We start from the raw sequence: 17,945 nt of genomic DNA on the forward strand, positions 1-17,945 counted from the left end.
TGTGTATCTTGCGGCTGCAAACACAAGTACAATAGTTTTGATTAGAGGCCTTTTAATCTTTGTAACCTAGCCAATGGCCTGCCCCTTTGGAAACATGTCTTCCTAACTAGGCACTGTGGGGCTTTGCTCTGCTGCTGGTGGGAGCTCTCTTATCCAAAGCTGTAATGTGTCCTGACAGAGGAACCAGCCTAGGAGATGGGTAGGTGCTGAAGTCAATCCTTCTTTCATGTACCAAGCCACTGCTTTGGTGTGAGTTACATTCTCTGAGAAAAACACACAACGGCCAAGAGATGGACCTGATCCTAACCTTGAGCCCAGGAGAGTTGACTGTGCATACTGCAATGCTGCTACTGCTAGTCTTAGCCATGGACTAGATAGAAACAGGAGACCTGGCTCGTGTCTGAGCTTTTCTGAGTGATCTTAGGTAAGTTGCTTGTCCCCTTCTTGCCTCACCTATAAAAACATCACTCGCTCAAGATTGAGTTTCCTCACCTGTAAAAACATCACCCGCTCAAGATGGGATGGTGTAGCAGGAACAAGCAGTTGAGGTTCAAACCCTTGTTTTTCCAATCATTTAGACCAGTGTATCCTTGGACACATCATGTAAACTACTACACCTTAATTTTTTTAAATCTGTGCTATTATTATCTCCACTTTACAAATTAAAAAAAAAATTAAGGTCTAAGAGGGGAGAGGTGACTTGCCTAAGATCACATGGGAGCTCAGACATGAATTCTGCCTCCTAGTCTAACAGTCTAGTCTAGGGCCGGAGGTGGGGACTCTCTGTTGCTTGAGCGTTATTTGCATTCTGCACGGGGGCCTGAGGACAGCCCGCTCTCAGTTTGGAAACGGGGGCAGAACTATCTGTGACTTAACTGATAAATATAGCAAAACAGCAGAGGGTTGGCTGCAGGTGTGTGCTTGTCTGTATATGTTGGTGTGTGTTGGGGATAGTAGAGACATATGAGTTTATTTTAACTTGAATTCAACTTTCCTTGACCCTCAAGAACTGTTAGCACCTTCTCTGGTATTTCATGGGAACTCTGGGAATAAGGTCTTTCAAGTAAGAGACTCGGTGATTAATTAATCACACCTTCCTTAGGTTTTCTAGACTGCTGGAGTGGAGAGAAGAATGCTTTCAAAGAGATATAGGTAACAGAAGGAACCTCCCTCGCCCTCCTCCACGGAATTCGCACCTGTCTTGTGAGTGAGGACTGGTCTTGGGGGCAGGAGAATGAAGTGACTTTCACCACATCCTCCCAGCCTCAAATTCTGAGGAGAGATGTGTAGGAGAAGAGTACCCATAGGATGTATTATTCTATGTTATTATTATGGGGCTCCTAATGAAGAGTAAGGAGACCTGGGTTCCCGTCCTATTTAGTCTTAAATCCTTGGGAAAACTGCACGTTGGATTGCTGTCTATTTACTTCACCAGGCTTTCCCTGCTTCTTACTACCCAGGAGGGGTAGTAAGTGAGTGTGGCTAGAAGACTGTTCTAATCCTTAATCCCACCCATGCAAGAGGTAAAATCCCCAAATGACTCTCATTCCCAATGGAAGGAATTGTGTGAGGAAAGCAGCGCTCGTTTACAGTTGGCTTTTCCGGCCATGAACCTGCACCTTGCGGTCTTTTTCTAGCACCTTGTGCCTTTTTCCAAGAGGCAAGCTTCCCTCACACTGACTGCCCAGTATAAAGTACAGGGGGTCCTTGGGTTATGACAGTCTTGACATACGACGTTTCGAGTTTACCATGCTCACTCTCATAAAAACTTTAAAAAAATGAGACATGTTTTGGCTTATGCCATTAGTGTCATACTTATGAACTATGTGAGTGAATAGTTTGGTTGCACGCGGTGGAAGAATACACAGTAACAAGGCATATGAGTGAAGGAGTTGGCGGCCCCCAGCACGCTTACCTATGCCATTTTGGACTGTTAAAAGCACAGGTGTTTCTTTTGTGTTTGGCTAGGGTGTATTTCGACTTATACCAAAATTCAGGTTACGTCACTGTATAGGAATGGAACTGGGTTGTAACCCGAGGACCCCCGTAAAGGGTAGGGACACTGCCACTGTGAATCAGCAGGGAAATTCACCATGCTTTGTGTAGAGGTCACCTAGCTGCCGCCGCTTGTAATCAGCTGGAGTTTTCACTCACAGAAATCATTTTGGGTTACTGAAGGGGAACACACAGATTCCCAAGTGTGTTCATTAGTATGTTTCTTTGTTTTCTTATTTATAGTCCCAGTTATACAAGAAAATGAGGGTAAACCCCTTTTTTATATGGTAAAAACCAAGGAACCGAGAAGTTCAGTGAGGTCTCTTGCTCCCAAGGCGGTGACAAGACTAGCTCTCCATCCCCGCCCTCTCAGTCTCCAGCCACCTGATGGTTCTCTGGATAGCACTGCCTTTCACCGTCACTCAGGGTTCTTCCAGCATAAATTGAAGCCTAAGCTCCACCTACAACCTTTCATTTCCTCCTTAGCATTCAATGTGTAGCATCCAGGCCCTCCCCCGGATGAAGGAAGCCACAAAGATGGCCTGGAACCTCTCAGGTCAACCCTTGGGTCCCAGCCTTCTGATGCTCACACACCTGCTCCAAGGGCCTCAGAGTCTCTGAGGTCAAAGGCATCTGCATACTTTGAAACATCTCAAACTGACCCTGTTTTTCATGTTCATCTCAGCATTTGGTTAGGTCCAAATACAACTGTGGAGGGCTCAAGAAACAGCTGGCTGGCCAGTGGACACAGCTCGGCAGATGCATGACAGGGACTGTTTACTCTCAACATTTGTAAATCTGAACCTGAAATATGAAATGCTGGCACATGTGATGAGAGGGCTAGCCTACTGAGCATTTTATTGTCTGAAGATGCAGTTAATGGCAGTGCCACATTCATGTCGAACCCAGGCGAAACTTTATGAGTTCTTCCTATGAAATATTTTGTTTGTGTCACTTGGGTATAATCTCATGTTTTTTTCTTTTTCTTTTTTACTTCCCCACCCCAACCCCTTTTCCTTGCCCTCTTTGTCTCTTGAGGCTTATCCCCTTTGGAAATGCATTAGTTACCTAGGAAACGTTAATGTCATTTTTTTATGAGTGGAGTTTGGTGCGGCATAAAGTTAATTTATAGGGTGGTTAGGAATTCTTGTCATGACTGGTGAAATAGGAGACTTTATTATGATTTCTATTTCCACCTGTGTGGTAGGAATACATACCTTCCCTCTATCATTATGGGTAATTTCTTGAAACCTTATTATGAATATGTATGCCATTTCACAAAACGAGTTGATCCACTGTTGTTCAGTGTAATTCGTTATATTGTTCACCGTAAGCCCTAGAACATAATTAGCAATAAAAACAAACCAATAATATACCAGGCAATCTGTTAAGAGTTGAAGGACATGGTGGAATTTCCTTTTAAATGATGAGATGGTTCTGCCTTAAAGGCAAAGAATGAATAAGATGAGATTTTGAAATCCTTCAACTATGTCTTTTATGCCTTTGAAGTCTACATTAGGAATCTATATAAATTCTAAATACGTCCACTACTTCATTCTACTAATTTCTTTCTTTGTCCACAGGGCAAAATACATACCTATGAAGTTACCTTAATGAAATGTTTAACGATTTGCAAATAACAAAAAGGACATTCCAGAGTCAAGCTTCTTTCTAAAACATGAGATTCCCCCACCAGCAGGGTGGCAGTGTTTACAGTTTAAGGACTATTAGGTTAGGAGTTGAAGCTTACATTGTGCCAGGCTCTGTGCTGCGTGTTTAAAATAAATGAGTTCATTCAGTCCTCATAATCCTCCTATGGGGTTGGCATTGTTCCTGCTATTTACAGATGGCTTCTGAGAAGATCAGGAACCTGGCCAAAGACACACAGCTACTAGGTAAAGAGGCAGCATGGACCCGGGTTAGTATGAGTCCAAAATCTACTCTGTCAATGAGTTCTAGTTCCTGATCTGTTACTATGTTTATTCTGTGTCCCTAGTGAGTCATGGAGAGGCAGGAGCCTCAGTTTTCTCAACTATGTATTAAGTGTAGAGAGGAGACACAGAAGCTGATAGAATGTGATCCCTAGTATCCCTGTTCTGGTTAGAGATCAATGCTGGTAACAGCAAAGCTGCGCTTTCTTCAGATGATAGAACTTTTAGTGAAGACTAGACTTGCTGAATAAACATAGAAAAGTCATTCAGGGTCTGTGGACAACTGCACACACTTTGAAAAAGAAAAAGTAATAATGCCTCACACATGACCCTTGAGGGCATTTGGGCGGGGTCACTAATTGGCATTACAGCTGTTATGACTTGATTAGTGATGCTGCACTTAGTATGTGTGTAGTAATGGGGTGGGCAACCAGGAATCTTTTGAATGCCAGGAGGCAAGGTAGCAGCACAAAGGCTTTCCTGACCCTTAAGTTTCCAGTCTCTAAGCAAACACCTTTTGCACTCACTTTAATTATTTCAGAAACATCGACACTGGGGCTCCATCAGCTCATGCAGCTGAGTCTGGGTGTTGGGGAGGAGGGAGTAGAAAGTGAGGTAGGATAACAAAGTAGCTGCAGCCACCCTGCCAAACTTCTCCACAGTGCCCTCCAGCAACAGAATAAGCAACTTGCAAGTATTTGAGGCTCAGCTAAGGTGCAGAGTGGAGTTTAACAATCTAAAAGACAGGAAAGAGAAACAAGGAGAGAAGACAAACGTTCTAGGCCAGCTATATGATCACAAGGGGAAAAAAAAACCAGATTGTTTTTGCAGCACATGGTCACAGAGGAGAGGAGAGGGTCCTTGGAAGCTATTTGACCTAATTCTCTTATTTCCTGGGTCAACAAGTCACAGTGAATTAACCACATGCTAGTACTGCCCCTCGCACAGTCCACTTAATGGAAACATTGAATAGAGAAATGGTTTTCAGAAAGCAAAGGCATAATTCATTCCATTTCCACTTTGTTTCTGTTCAATGTTTCAACCACAGAGTGGTGCTATTGCAAAAGATAAGGGTGGGCAGAACACACGCTCTGGATTTGCTTTAGGAGACAGTTTGAAAAGGGGCTTTCAAACACCAGATCTGGTTTCTGCTCTCACAAACCACTTTTAGGAGTCAGGGCCTTACATTTAGATGCAGCAGCAGCGAGAAAGAAGGTTCAGGAACCTAGAAATATAGTCAACAGATGGATGGTCAAGGCCCTTGCCACAGAGAGTCAACTTGGAGGGAAGCAATTACCCAGCTAATTAAAAAAAAAAAAAAAAAAAAAAAAAGATCTGGATGGACTTCATACCCAGCATTGCCCATGGGGCATGAACTCACCAACTTACTTCCCGGTTCTGTTCTTTGCTTTAACTCTACACCACTAAGTTCTTCCACTATTTAGAAAATCAGATTGGCTTACAAGTCACAATATTCAGTCATTCCAGAAGGATTCTCTACTACATACAATAACCTTTTGTTCTATCTTTTCAAAAACTACACCTTTCTATTTCTTTTTCTAGCCACCTCTCACCTTGCTGCCCTCTTGGAAGCCAAAAGAAAGACCTGGGTCCATTCTTGTCCTCCTTAGAGGGAAAAGAGAAGAGAACCTTTTGCTCTGAAGTAGAAAGGGTAACTTCCTTTTGCCTGCTCAGAAATGTCTTCCACAAAGGAAAGCGCTAGTGGCTGTCCATTTGGGAAAAAGTGGGGAAAGTGGCTCTTTTACCCTCTGCTTCTGCCTGTTTCTTTCACTCTTCCTCTCTTCTTCCCTCTGCCCCTCCCCCCCAAAGGCACTGCACATATTTGGCAAGATTAAGGTGTCACCTCTCATATTACAAGGCGTGTTGATTGCACGCAAAGGCAGACCCACCAGCTCAGGACAAAAACCCTCTCGAGTTGGGAAACAATGCAAACTCTTCCTGTGATCGCTTAGGTCCTGGCAAAGTGAGACGCCAGACAGTGACCGGCATCTGCAGGACAAATCCAGGTTTTAAACTCATCGCTGCCTTCTCTTTTCTCTCTCTTTTATTTCTTCTGATTTTTCAAATTCAAGTTTGTCCCCTTCCCTTCCCCTCCTCCCTCCAGACTGCCAGTGACCAAGAAGCTGCTGGCCGATCAGCCCGCACATGTTTTTAACCCATTCATCACTGAAGCGGGAACCAACCACCTCTTTCTTATCCATCTTCGGGTTACCGGAGGACCTGGAACTCCAGAAGAGACCCGATAACTCAGCCAGTAAAGCTGAAACTGGGGCCTGAATCTCCCCTTTGAAAGCTGGGGGTGGGGTGGGGGCCAGTGCGGGAAGTGGGGGAGGGCAAGGAGGCGGGCCGGAGCAGAGGGAGAAAACCAGAACCCAACAGAGCACGCCCAATGCAACCTTCATGGTGCTGTGTGCCGGGCGGAGGAGACAACTCGGCAGCCTAACCTGGCGCGGAGGAGGACCTCGACATTTTGGCACGAGGGAAGCCCTGAAGGAGGACCCTATTCTCCCCAGGGACCGTGGGAGGTGCCGCCCTTGGGCCTCCGTGAGCGCTGTGGGCCGGCTTCGATGTGGCAGCCTCCATCAGCCAGGATAATGATGAGGCAGGTACATTCTGTCTAGTACGCAGCCCCCCGCCTCCCCATCCTTTCCCGTCTCCCTGCAACTCTCCTGGACACGGGTTTCGGCCTGATCTGGTAGGCGCAGTGCCGTGCTGCTTCTTGGTGTGCGACCAAATTGTCAAAGTTGAAGAAACTTAGATTGTTTTTTGAACCTGGACCCTAGCTGATACATTGAGTGGGCTGTTTATTAGACACCTGGAATGGCAGGGCAGGGAAGAAACGAGGTAATACTCACTTCCCTCCCCCAGCAGCGCGTGAGTCAAAGGTCTTGGCAACAGACGGAGCGGAGAGTGGCTGAAATGGCGAGGAAAGTGGAGGGGGTTTCGGAGGTCCACCACGCTAGGGCCCGGGGGACGGGGTAGGAGGGGAGCAAGAGCGCAAAATTCCGCTCGGAAGCTCTGGATTTTTCATTGACCCCTAATTGACACTTCCGCTGCCCCACTTCTCTCAGTAGCAAATGGGTGAAAGCAAGATGACTTAACTTGGTAAATTTAGAGAGAACGATCAGAACAAGTGGGGTCTAATGGACAGCTAAAATTATCTCGAAATAAGAGATTCTGCCTCCCCCCCCCCCATCCCGTTCTTCGAAAAATCTCCCCATGGGGGAAGTGAGAGTCACTACTTTCGGAGGTCTGCGAAGAGGTCTGTTTGTTTCTTGCCCTTTCTGTTTTCCGCGCTGTCCCTGCGTGCAGAATGGTGGGTGCTGGGCGGGTGCTCAGCTGCAGGGCCCGATCCTAGTTTGGAAAAAAAAAGGGGGGGCTTAGGAGAAGTTGGAGGCTGGATGAAAAGGGAGGCTCCGATCCATCCCTCTCTCTTTCACGTCGCGCGCGCGCGAACACACACACACACACACACACACACACACACACACACACCCTTCCTTTGGTCCCCCCGACCCCCGACTCTCCCTAAGTACCTCTCGGACTCGACCTCCCTTGATCGCCTGCGCAGCGCCCTGCGTGCTGGTCCCCACGAGCAGCGAGTTCGCTGGGGAGCGATAGTCCTTGGGCGTGTTTGTGTTGTGGGGTGGGGGAAGGAATGACGGGTGGGCCAGATAGGGGTGGGGAGAGATGTGGAGCTGGCAGGGGCTAAGGTTTGGAGGAGGAGTTTACACATTAGACCCAAGCGGCTCAGAGAAAAGGGGCAAGAAAGGTCCTTCTGCCTAGTAAAGAAAATTTTAATAAATAGAAAAAAGGAAGAGAAAAAAGAAATTTTAAAAGAAAAAGAACAAATAAGGCAGGCTGGAGACATTACCATGTAAAATGTAGTGAAAAGTTGAATATTTCGTTTTTTTTCTGGATCCTTAGAAGGGAAATCAAGAGTGAGACTGAAGCAGACTATTCATCTGGAAGTTTTTTGATGTTTTTCTTTAAAAGGGGCTAGGAGGAATGGCCCGGCCCTCCCGCTGGCCCCAGGCTCACGTCGGAGGGGCGCTGGGGTGCAGGCGGGCGAGGAGCGCGACCCGCCGGGCGCGGGGGCTGGCGACGCGGCGCGCAAGGGGTTAAGGTGCTGAGCGCCGAGCCATCTGGCCGGGTTGGCTGGTTATAACCGCGCAGATTATGTTCGCGGGACTCAGAGTTGAAGGCTCCTCTCCCTACCGAACAGCTCCGCGCGCGGCCCCGCGAGAGAGCCCGGAGCAACTACTTTCCTCCCTTTTCTTTCTTTCTCCTTTTTTTCCCCCTGCTGAGTAGTGGCGGCGGCGGGGTGGGGGAGACTTTGAATGACCAAGCTTGCGTCCACCTTTCTCTTCATGTCGACGTCCCTGGAAACATTCACACGGATGCCATGGTTACTTCTGCCACGGTAAGGGGAGGCGGGCACGTTGGGTGGGCAGGTTCGGGCGTGGGGGTCTAGTGCGGATTTTCACAGTAGAGTGGCTCCGGGACCCGAACTCCGCACCCCTCCCCACCCCCATCGCGTCGCACTCTCACTTTCCCCGGCTCGTGCCTTCCGAAGTTTGCGCTGGGAGCAGCCCCGGGCGAGGCGCAACCACAACCACCTACACACACACACACACACACACACACACACACACACACACACACACACTCATATACATTCTTCCCCACCCTCCTCTCGTGCCTCTGCTGCCCGAGAAATCGCCCGGGGTCTGGGAAAGTGATCAGCTTTAAGGGACCTGGATTGGAAACGAAGGGCGGAGGCGAGGGGATGGGGACGACGGAAGGGCAAGGAAGAGGTTCCGCAGAACAGCCACCCTCCCTCACTCCCACCCCAGCACAGGCGTGTGCCCCTGCAGAGACGGATCCCGGCGCATCCTGTAACAAAAGGGGGTGGCGGACAGATCCGGGCGGGGAAGGGGCGAGGTGCCGGCGACTCCCGGCACGCCCCCGCGCCCTGCGCCCGGCCGCTCCGAGGTTCCTTCAAGCCTGCCTGCCTCGACCCGGGCGTGGGCTGTGGGAGGGTTCTCGGGACTCCCGACGTGGAGAGGCGCTTCCCAGTTTGGGGAGTTGAGACTCCTCGCCCCGTGCGGCGTACCTGCTCTCAAGTCCTCCCCGCCTCTGCAGAAAGCTTTTCTCGGAAACGACCCTGCACCCGGGGCAGGTCTTGGCCAGAGCCTGCCCCGCGGCTACCCCTCCCTGGGTCTCCGCACGTGGCCCACGCCTCTGGGACCCGGCGGAGGAGCGGGGGCACGGGGGACTGGGCCATCCCCGGGGAAATACTCGCGGCTTCTCCGAGCCAGCTCTGAGAATTGGAGGCAAAGGTGTGGGAGGCTGGGAGACCTGGGCACCGGCGGAGCTAGGTCGGAGTTAGAAGGAACTACAACAGTCCAACTCGCTCCATTTCCTGTAGAGCCCTACTCATAACCCTAATGAAATTTGGGACGCTTGGGAGTTGGAAGTTCTGGAAAAGGCGGGCTGGGTGGGGAAGGGGACTCTGTTGCTTTCGGGCGCGAGTGGGTGCGCTGCTTCTTTGGGGGAGTTTTCTGTGTTCCTCTTCTGCGCTCAAATGCGTGTAACTGAGCCTTTCGCGGACTAAGGAGGATTCATCTCATTGGATCCGTGGCTCGAGGGGGTTCCAGGCAGAGGAAACCCCGAATCTGAATCTGAACCTGACTTCCTCGCCTCGACCTCTGGCGGCGGACGGCAGGTTCAGAGTCTCGGTGGAGACAGCTGCACAGACTCGGCCGAAGCGCTGGGCTCAGAGCTGGAGAGCTCGGAGACTGCGCGTCCGTCCGCGGGCTTGTTTATGTGGCGAAGAACTGGGGGCGGGGGCTAAGAGGGGATAGGTGTCACTGCAGGAGTCTGCGGTTTGCAACTCAGACAATTACAGAATGTGCTGGACCACCTGCTTTTTAAAAAAGACATAACCTCTCCCACCCTGCAGAGCAGAGAGCAAGAAAAACATCTAAGACTTCTGTCCTAAATGTCAGTATGGGAGACAGTTGTAACATAGAGGGAACTTTTCCTTGGTTCTGTTTTCACAACACTCAGGAATTCTCCGCTTACTCAGCCTGTCCTGCTCTGGCCCACAATTCCTTCCTGACATGTTGCACAAAGAGAGGTGAGCGGTAGAATTCAGGGGATAAAATCTAGCAGCCTGTGCTTTGGGCTCTAACACTGAGATCTAGCTTTGGGAATGGGGAGAGATGAAAACAGGCTCTGTGAACAGTGTTGGAGGAAAGTAGAAAGACTGGGGGGTGGGTGCGGTAGGGAATATATTGCTGAGGACTGCACTGTAGCTGGAAGTGGAGGTTGATGGAGTCTGCTTTCCTGTGGAGGTTAGGTCGGTCCCCTTGGGTGCTCTGTTTGGTCAGGGAAGGAGGTCTCGGGAAAGTTTCTTCTTGAGGTTGCGTTTGGGGGGTGGCCAGAGAGCAGGAGCTCCACCCTGCCCTGTGTTCTGTGGAGGTGTTTCTGAGAAGTCTGTGAGATGGGCATATGTGTGACTAGCAGGAGATGAGAGCATGTGGGAACATAGGTGTAGCTAATGAGAAATCTGTGCCTGCGAAGGGTGTCGGAGCAGGAGGAGAGGTAGTGTGGGGAAGACAGATGGCATGTGCCTGCCTGCACAGACACACGGAGTGGGTGTGGTGTGGGAGGGCCGCGAGGCTGTGTGTGGGAGTGAAAGGTGGATGTGTGTGGAAGGTTGGGCGCCTGAGGATTACCAAAGGGATAAGTGTGGAGGTGGGGAAAGATTATCTGAGGAAAGCAGAGTGTGAACTTTATGAATGTGCACTGGGAAGTTTGGCTGGGGTAGCGCTGGGCTAGGTGGGGGATAGGAAAGGGTGGGCTCAGACACTTTTATGTAGAGACTTGTCAGGGAAGGATCCTGGGTAGGTTTTTGCCCTCCCTCTTCTCCAGCTCCCCAGAGAGGAGGGAACTGGAGAAGGTTTAGAATGAGGAATGTACATTTAAGGGGAAAAGTCTTGTGTGTCGGCACTGGGTGGGGATCAGGGAGGACACATGCATAGGATTGGAGTGAGTGGAGGGATATATTCTGCATGCCTAGTGGCAGAAATGCATGGTGTATTATGTTGTATAATCGATTTGTTATTTAACAGTTCACTGTCACCAATTAATATCGATTATCAATTAAAATGTACGGAATGACTACTGGATGCTCAGCTCATTGCTAGGTACTGAGCCATGGCACAGTGCCCTGGAAAAAAAAATCCTTAGTACTCAGCTGACTGCTGCAATTTTGCCAGGAGGAATGAAGCGAGCTCGATGCTTGTTGAGGTTTCTTCAAGAACTATAATTCAGTTTCTAGAGATGTTTATGGATCTTAGGGGCCTAAGGGACGCTGACTTGAAATGTATCTGTGGTTTTGTAAAGAGAGTGCATAAAGATAGGGATGATATAGTTTTTGTGTGCTGGGGAGGGAGCTGAAGCATGTCCCTGTTTCCTGTAGGAGGTGTGAGCTGGGAACTGGGGTGGAGGGTGCCTCAGCCCAGGTCAGAATGCAGGTCCTGCTGCATCTGAGGGCCGGTGTTGGAGTGTGTAGTACCTACTTACTAGCAGGAAGGAAACTTGATATGTTGAGCTGGAGAAGGGGGAAGCAGTGGCCAGGGAAGGTGACGCTGGGAGTGTTTGTAAATCTTGATGTTTTCTGGGCTATGAGTGTAAAGCTAACTCGGTATGTGTGTGTGTGTGTGGGGGGGGTGGTTAGGGTCCAGGAGCCCCTAAGTAACTGGGAGAAAGTTAGCCAGGAGTATAGGAGGGGTGTATATGCTGGCTCTTGTGATAGGGTGGGTGTATGTTTTTGCAGGAATTCTGTGTGTCTGAGGAAGGATACTCAGATGTGCATATTAAGTAAAAATGAGAAAGCTAAAAGGAGAGCTGTAGGCATGGGAGTGTCTGGGAAGTGAGGGGAGCATGTCCTTGGTTGGTTGCATACCCTGAGAGAGCTAGCTAGCGAGGTGGCTGCAGCAGAGCAGGGGGAGCTGGGTGCTTTGGCTGCACATACTTGCTTGTCTGAGCAGGTGATCAGGAACCTTTCCTTTATTAGGTTCTCATCGTGTGAGAGCATAGGTTTGGGGAGAGACTTTATTTGACTCATGACATTTTGAATTAATGAAATTATAGCTGTGCCATTTTGAGATTCAATTTTATTTTTAGGGGAAATGCATCTATATGAGAAAGAACTAATATAGGGTTTGGCCATTGGTCAGAGATCTGGTGCAGACATTTCTGAGGCTGTTGTGGTGGGGGTGGGAGACTCCCCATTGGGAATGTCTGGTTTCTAGTCCCACTCTGCCACCTTGGAGCCGTGTAACTTTGGAAAAGTCTTCTCATCTCTCTGCTCCTATTTTGTTTCTCCTTTTGCAAAATGGCAGTGACTGGGATGCCTCAATGGCTTTTCTCCCAGTCAAAGCTTGGTGTGTTTAGAAGTACAAAATCCTACTCAGAGATGAAGTCTCATTGCATCCAGGTGCTGGCATGTATGTGAACCACTGTGAAAGCAGCATCTGTACCTCTTCCCCCCGACAGTGCAAGTTGAAATAGTCTTAACGCCCCCTGCATGTCTACTGCTCACACACTGTGTAAGTGGGACTTTCTTTAACTGCCTCAGTTTACTCATCCATAAAATGGAGGCAGCCAAACCTAGACTATAGTTGATGGAAATCTGTATCCCTTAAAGTTCTTTGAGCTATCCAGAAAAAAGGTGGCCCCTAAAATCAATGTGTTTTTTTTTTATTGGAAATAGACATTGTTCTGTTCTTTAACATGAGCTGTGCAGATCATGTCACCAAAACGAATGCAACTTTGAGAAGAGAGAAAATAGTTACTGTTCTTGACATATTGGAATAAAAGAGGATCAAAGTCCAGCCCACCCTGGGTTACTACGAAGGTCTCTTTTCCCCTAAACTGAGGGTCCTTGGCAGGTGACAGCCTTTAGACATGTGAAATGGTGTGCACCCAGCACAGCCGCTTTCCCCAGAGGCAGAAATGGAGGCAGAGGGGCAAGGAAGGCGCTGAAGCCTCCGAGTCCTCCCAGAAGCCAGCACATACTGCCAGCTCCTGGCTCAGAGTCAGGCCCCCATCCTTGAGTTCAGTGGCCATAAATAGTCAGGAGCTAAGCTATTTCCATGAGGCACTAAACCAATTCTGTTGCTTTTCTTGGCGAGATTGGGCCAATTAAGTTGATTGGAAGAGGTCACTGCTGATGGGTCTCACATTCCCCAGGCGGGACAGGGCAGCAGCGTTTAATTACATAACATTTCCCATCTCTGCAATTCCACTCCCAGATGTATCAGATGTTCAGGCCTCTCCTCTTCCCCTCCATTCTGGACGACTAATTGAGCAGGCGGCTTCTGCTGCAGGCCTCCCGGGCCTTTCCTTGAGCCCATACTCTCACCTCAACTGAAGGGAATGTAAATCGCTATTGGCTGAAGGGAGAGAGGGGAGTCAGGCCCACACTGAAGATCTTTAAACCCCACCAAGTGGCTTCACGACCTTACTAGCTGCTCTGTTACTCTGGAAGGAGGCAGGCAGTTTCTGGCGGTGGGCTGAACTGGCTATTGCTAGGGTTTTAGATTTAGTTTTATTTAAAAAGAGTTTGTTGGAGAAGAACCAAATCTACTGGAGACAAGCTTCAGCCCCCTGTGGTACTGCTGATAAAGTCTGTGGATATACTTTGTGCATGGACAGGTGTGTTCAGAGTAAGAGAGCATGGGACGTGTGTACATGTGAGCACAGGAGAGGCCCTGGGTGAGCAGGAGGCAGTCATAGAACGTGTGTTATAGGTGGCAGGTATATGGGTGCCTAGCTCAGATGGAATTGTCAGCGTATTGCTTCTTGCAGAAGGGCCAGCTTGTGGAAAAAGTCAGAAGCAACTACTTTCAGCTCATTTGTATAGGGGGATAGAGGATGTTTGAGCATTTAAGAAATTTGAGGCCAGTGTAGATAGTACCTCACTCTTGCCTGGACAGATTTCTATAAAGAAGAAGGCTGGACAAAGGAAAAGTTTCAGAAGACGCACTTTAAAACCTGTGAGATCACATGTAGATGGCCCAAGAGATTTAAAGTATTTTGTTGTTGTTGTTAGTTTTCTATAACTCAGCCTTTTAATTTACCCCAAAAATACCAGGGGGTTAGAGAGTGCATGGATCCCTGGGTGGTCAGAATTCATTGGCTGTTTCCAGTCCTCATCTGTGCCATGCTCCTTTTCAAGCAATCTTACTGTGAACTGCCAGAGGCCGTCTGTGTCTCTGGGCATCCTCAGGACCAACCTAACTATAACTGGTTTAGAGGGAGAAGAACAGATTTTTGAAGTGAAATTGCGTGGGGTCTGTTGTGGTTGCTCACTTTTTAAAATATCTCCAGAGAAGACATCTGTTGAGCCCCACATATTTTATGGATTTGTTCAGTCAGAGACTTTTGAAAAGATAAAGGTTCTTGCTTATTCAGGGACGGAGTTGTAGGTAAACTGCTGATCTTAAAAGATTTCAGACCAAGTGGTCTTAAGCAGGATGGGACAGCACAGCAGAAAGTCTTCAGACTTGGAGGTGACGGACCAGATTTGGAATTGAACTCTGTCTCTAATCAGCTGTTGTGTGATACGGGGTGTTCTCTCCAGCCCTTGATTTAGCCATCTGTAAATGAAGCACTTGAATTAGAAGATCTCAAAGTCCCATTCCAGCTCTGCCATCCTAGGATTCTTCAGTAGCCCTGTCCTCCCGTTCAACCAGTGCTAGTGTATATTGCTTGAAGTACATCTTGGCACACCCTAAATGAGCTCCTGTTTTTATCTTTGGTGAATGGCTGAGTCAAAGGCAGAGAGTCATGCAAAGAATTTGCCATAGTGTTTTGTTTTGGCCAAGAATGCTCACAAAGTTGGCTTAGGCTGCACAGTGTATACAGAGCTGAAGGAGGTTGGCTTTGGCTTTCTGGTAGGCCTCATGCTAATTAATCATCTAGCTTCCACATGAATGCCTCTTAGTGTCAGTGTTTCTGACTAAGATAAGGACCCACCTTTAAGATGATTGATATGATGGTGATGATGAAAAGTTAATTAATATTTGAGTACTTACCGAGTGCCAGGCATGATTAGAAATAGCGTATGGTATTATATCAATGCCCAAAATAATCTCATTTGCAGATGAGCAGACTCAGGTTACATGAAGTTAAGGAATATGCTTATGGTTTCACAACTAGATGTCGGTGGGTGGCTTTCTGTCCTGAAGCCTGTGGCCATCCCGAGTCCATCACCTGCCAGTCAGATTCTGTTTTCTCTATTCTGTGGTGTCATCCAGATGGGAGGTTGTTTGATAGCCCTCTGTGGAGTCTATCACCCCACAGGGAAGCTTGCTCCACTGGAGGGTTCATTTTCACTTGCAAGACAAATGTTGAGGTTTTCTAGCCACCTGCTGGCTAGCATGTGTCAGATCTGTCTGAGCTCCCCTCGGCCCTCCCCCTTTACTTCCCATTCTGTTGACAAGAGAATCTGCCCTTCCAGAATGGGGGTATTGATTTAAGCCACAATTGCCTCCTTGTAAACTCTATAAGATCGGAGCTGGACATCTGGTTTTGATCCACACACCCGCGAGAGGTGGTAGGTCCCAGCATTCTCAAGTGCTGCGATGAGGGTTGCACAGAATCAAAGTAAAAGAAAATCCGAATGGAGACCACGAGGGCTTTTCAGAATTTGGAAAATGGCTTTCCTTGATGGGCTAGAGAATTTCCTCCATTTGTACTGGGGCCAATGTGAATGTAGGTATTTTTGCTGAGAGGTTGGGGATAGAGGTTCCTGCTAAGGGTCGGAGTCCCCAGGCCCTGTTTGGTGCAGAGCAGAGCAGTTGTAGACTCCTCCAGCCCCAGCACCTGCCTGCTGCATGCCCTCCTCTGGGTAGTACCAGAGGTTGAGCAGCCAGAGGATGCTTGAGGTGCATGTTGCCACGTCTGAAGGGTATGACTGAGTGCTGCTCTTCTTCTTTCTTCCTCCGCTGATTTCCACACCACAACCGCCACACTCTCGTCCTCAAGGCAGTTAACGAGAATGACTTTGTTCTGTTGCTGAAAGGTGTTGCAATGGACAACATTAATCTAATGCTGGTGAGGCTCTAGGTACTCTGCAGGTATGTGTTATCTTGGCTGAAAACAACCTTTCATTGCAAGGTGATGCGTTTCTTCTCTATCAGATGAGGTACTCTACTGTTACGATTTTTTAATAATGACAGGTCCTTGAAATTTATTGCTTTCCTCTGTTTCTAGGTTTAAGGCCCCAACATTTAAAAATATCCTCCCCCTCTGGTTCCAAGTGATCCCTTAGGGAATATGTTTTAAGTTCCCAGTCTGGGATTATTTCCATCCTGTGTCTAGCAGACCTACTCCTTCCTGATGGTTTAGAGGGCATACTCCTGCTTTTCCCCGGGGTTCAAGAGGGAGATGCAGCTCTGGAGATCACCTGATTCCCAACAAGCGCGTGCAGTAGTGAGGAAGGAGCCCAGCTGCCCTGGCGCCCAGCCTGCCACGCTTCTCTCTGCAGAGGACTCAGACTAGCTGTGTGACCTGGAACATATCACTCTGCCTCCATGGGCTTCTGTTTCCTCTCCTGGAGAAGGAGAGGCTTGGCTTCACTAGAAGGGCAAAAGGACACTGCCAGCTGTGACAAATCACATATTCTATGATCCTGCTGGTCCCTGAGCCTCACTGTGACCCAGGCCTAGGATTTCCAGGTATCCTGCTGGCCCAGAGGACTTCCATGCAGCAACGTAGAGGGAAGGAGGAGGAAATTAAGTTATGTGGTGCCAGATAAGTTATTGACCATATGGATGAGTGCATGTTTATAACGTGCTGAAGAAACAAGCCTGCCAGATTTGTGGCAGATCGTGGCTTGGAAGTTGGGAGCATGGGGCAAGGTTTATGAGGGGTGAAATTGTGGGGAGCTGGATTCAGTAAGTGAAATCAGAAAGATCCTGAATGATGAACAAGGAGACCAGACTCCACCTCTAACTCTTCCAGACATGACTGTGTATTTGGGGGGAGTCCCTGAACCACACCAGGTTTCACTTTCCTTGTGTGTTAAGTGAGAGAGTTAAGGGCTACTGGCTTTGTTGATTCCTAAAGTCTTTCCTGCCTCATCCTTTATTGTGGGAATCAGGGATTATTAGTAAAAAAAAAAAAACCCAGATGGATGGCTCCATAAGGGAATATGGCTTAAATGTAGAGGGACATGTCTTTTGATTGTAAAACGATACGAGTGGCAGGAATAGACATCTATCCTTGAATTTAAGATGGCCTTGGAGGATACAGGCTGAGTGGATGTTCTTTAGAATGCTCTCCCCTGTGTCTCCACCAAGGATATCGAAATCGTCCTTCACATCTTTGCTTCACCCTTTCATTCTCTGGGCAGCCTTCCTGCCTTCCCCAGAGTGCCTGGGGCTCCCTCAGCCCTCCCAGGTTATACCACTTAGCACGTGTGAGTGAGTTTTATTCGCATCTCTATCTTCTCACTAGAATATGAGCTCTGCAGAGAAAGGGGTCTGGTCTTTTTATATTTGTGTTCCCCAATACTTTGAACAGTGTCGGCCCCAGAAATGAGTTGGGGGAATGAATGTTACGCATGACGAGCTGTAGCGAGTTCAGATTGTGCAGAAGTAAGAATTGTGCAGGCTTGCGGGTTCAGACAGGTGACGCACTCACCAAGGGTCCAGAACCACATTCTCTGTGTTTCCATTTGGCTCCTCCCAGACCTGATGTCATGAAGCCTGTTCAGCAGGAAAGGCTGTTCTTTCTCTCTCCTTCCCTTAGTCTGCTTAGCTCTTCTGCAAAGTTGGGCTCTTGGTCCCAGGGGAATTGAGTGTCATTACACATGATTTAGGGCAGTTGATGTCTAGACACTTGGAAAGCACATGTTGAAAGGTTATTTAGTGACATATCTGTTGGTAGTTAAGTCTCAAGCCTGTGCGAGATGTTGGA

At 48.4% G+C, this 17,945-nt stretch overlaps 1 protein-coding gene across 1 annotated transcript in view; it reads left to right on the plus strand.

The window, feature by feature from the left end:
- Positions 1–8,158: 8,158 nt before the first annotated feature.
- NTF3 (neurotrophin 3) overlaps positions 8,159–17,945 on the plus strand; it is a 67,905-nt gene continuing 58,118 nt past the window's right edge. Inside the window, exon 1 of the mRNA XM_066361224.1 lies at positions 8,159–8,370. Within this exon, the coding sequence (XP_066217321.1) occupies positions 8,353–8,370 (18 nt within the window). The 5' untranslated portion in view covers positions 8,159–8,352. The remainder of the gene's footprint in view (positions 8,371–17,945) is intronic.

This window comes from Saccopteryx leptura, chromosome 1 (assembly GCF_036850995.1).
Source record: "Saccopteryx leptura isolate mSacLep1 chromosome 1, mSacLep1_pri_phased_curated, whole genome shotgun sequence".
Taxonomy (NCBI): Eukaryota; Metazoa; Chordata; class Mammalia; order Chiroptera; family Emballonuridae; genus Saccopteryx; species Saccopteryx leptura.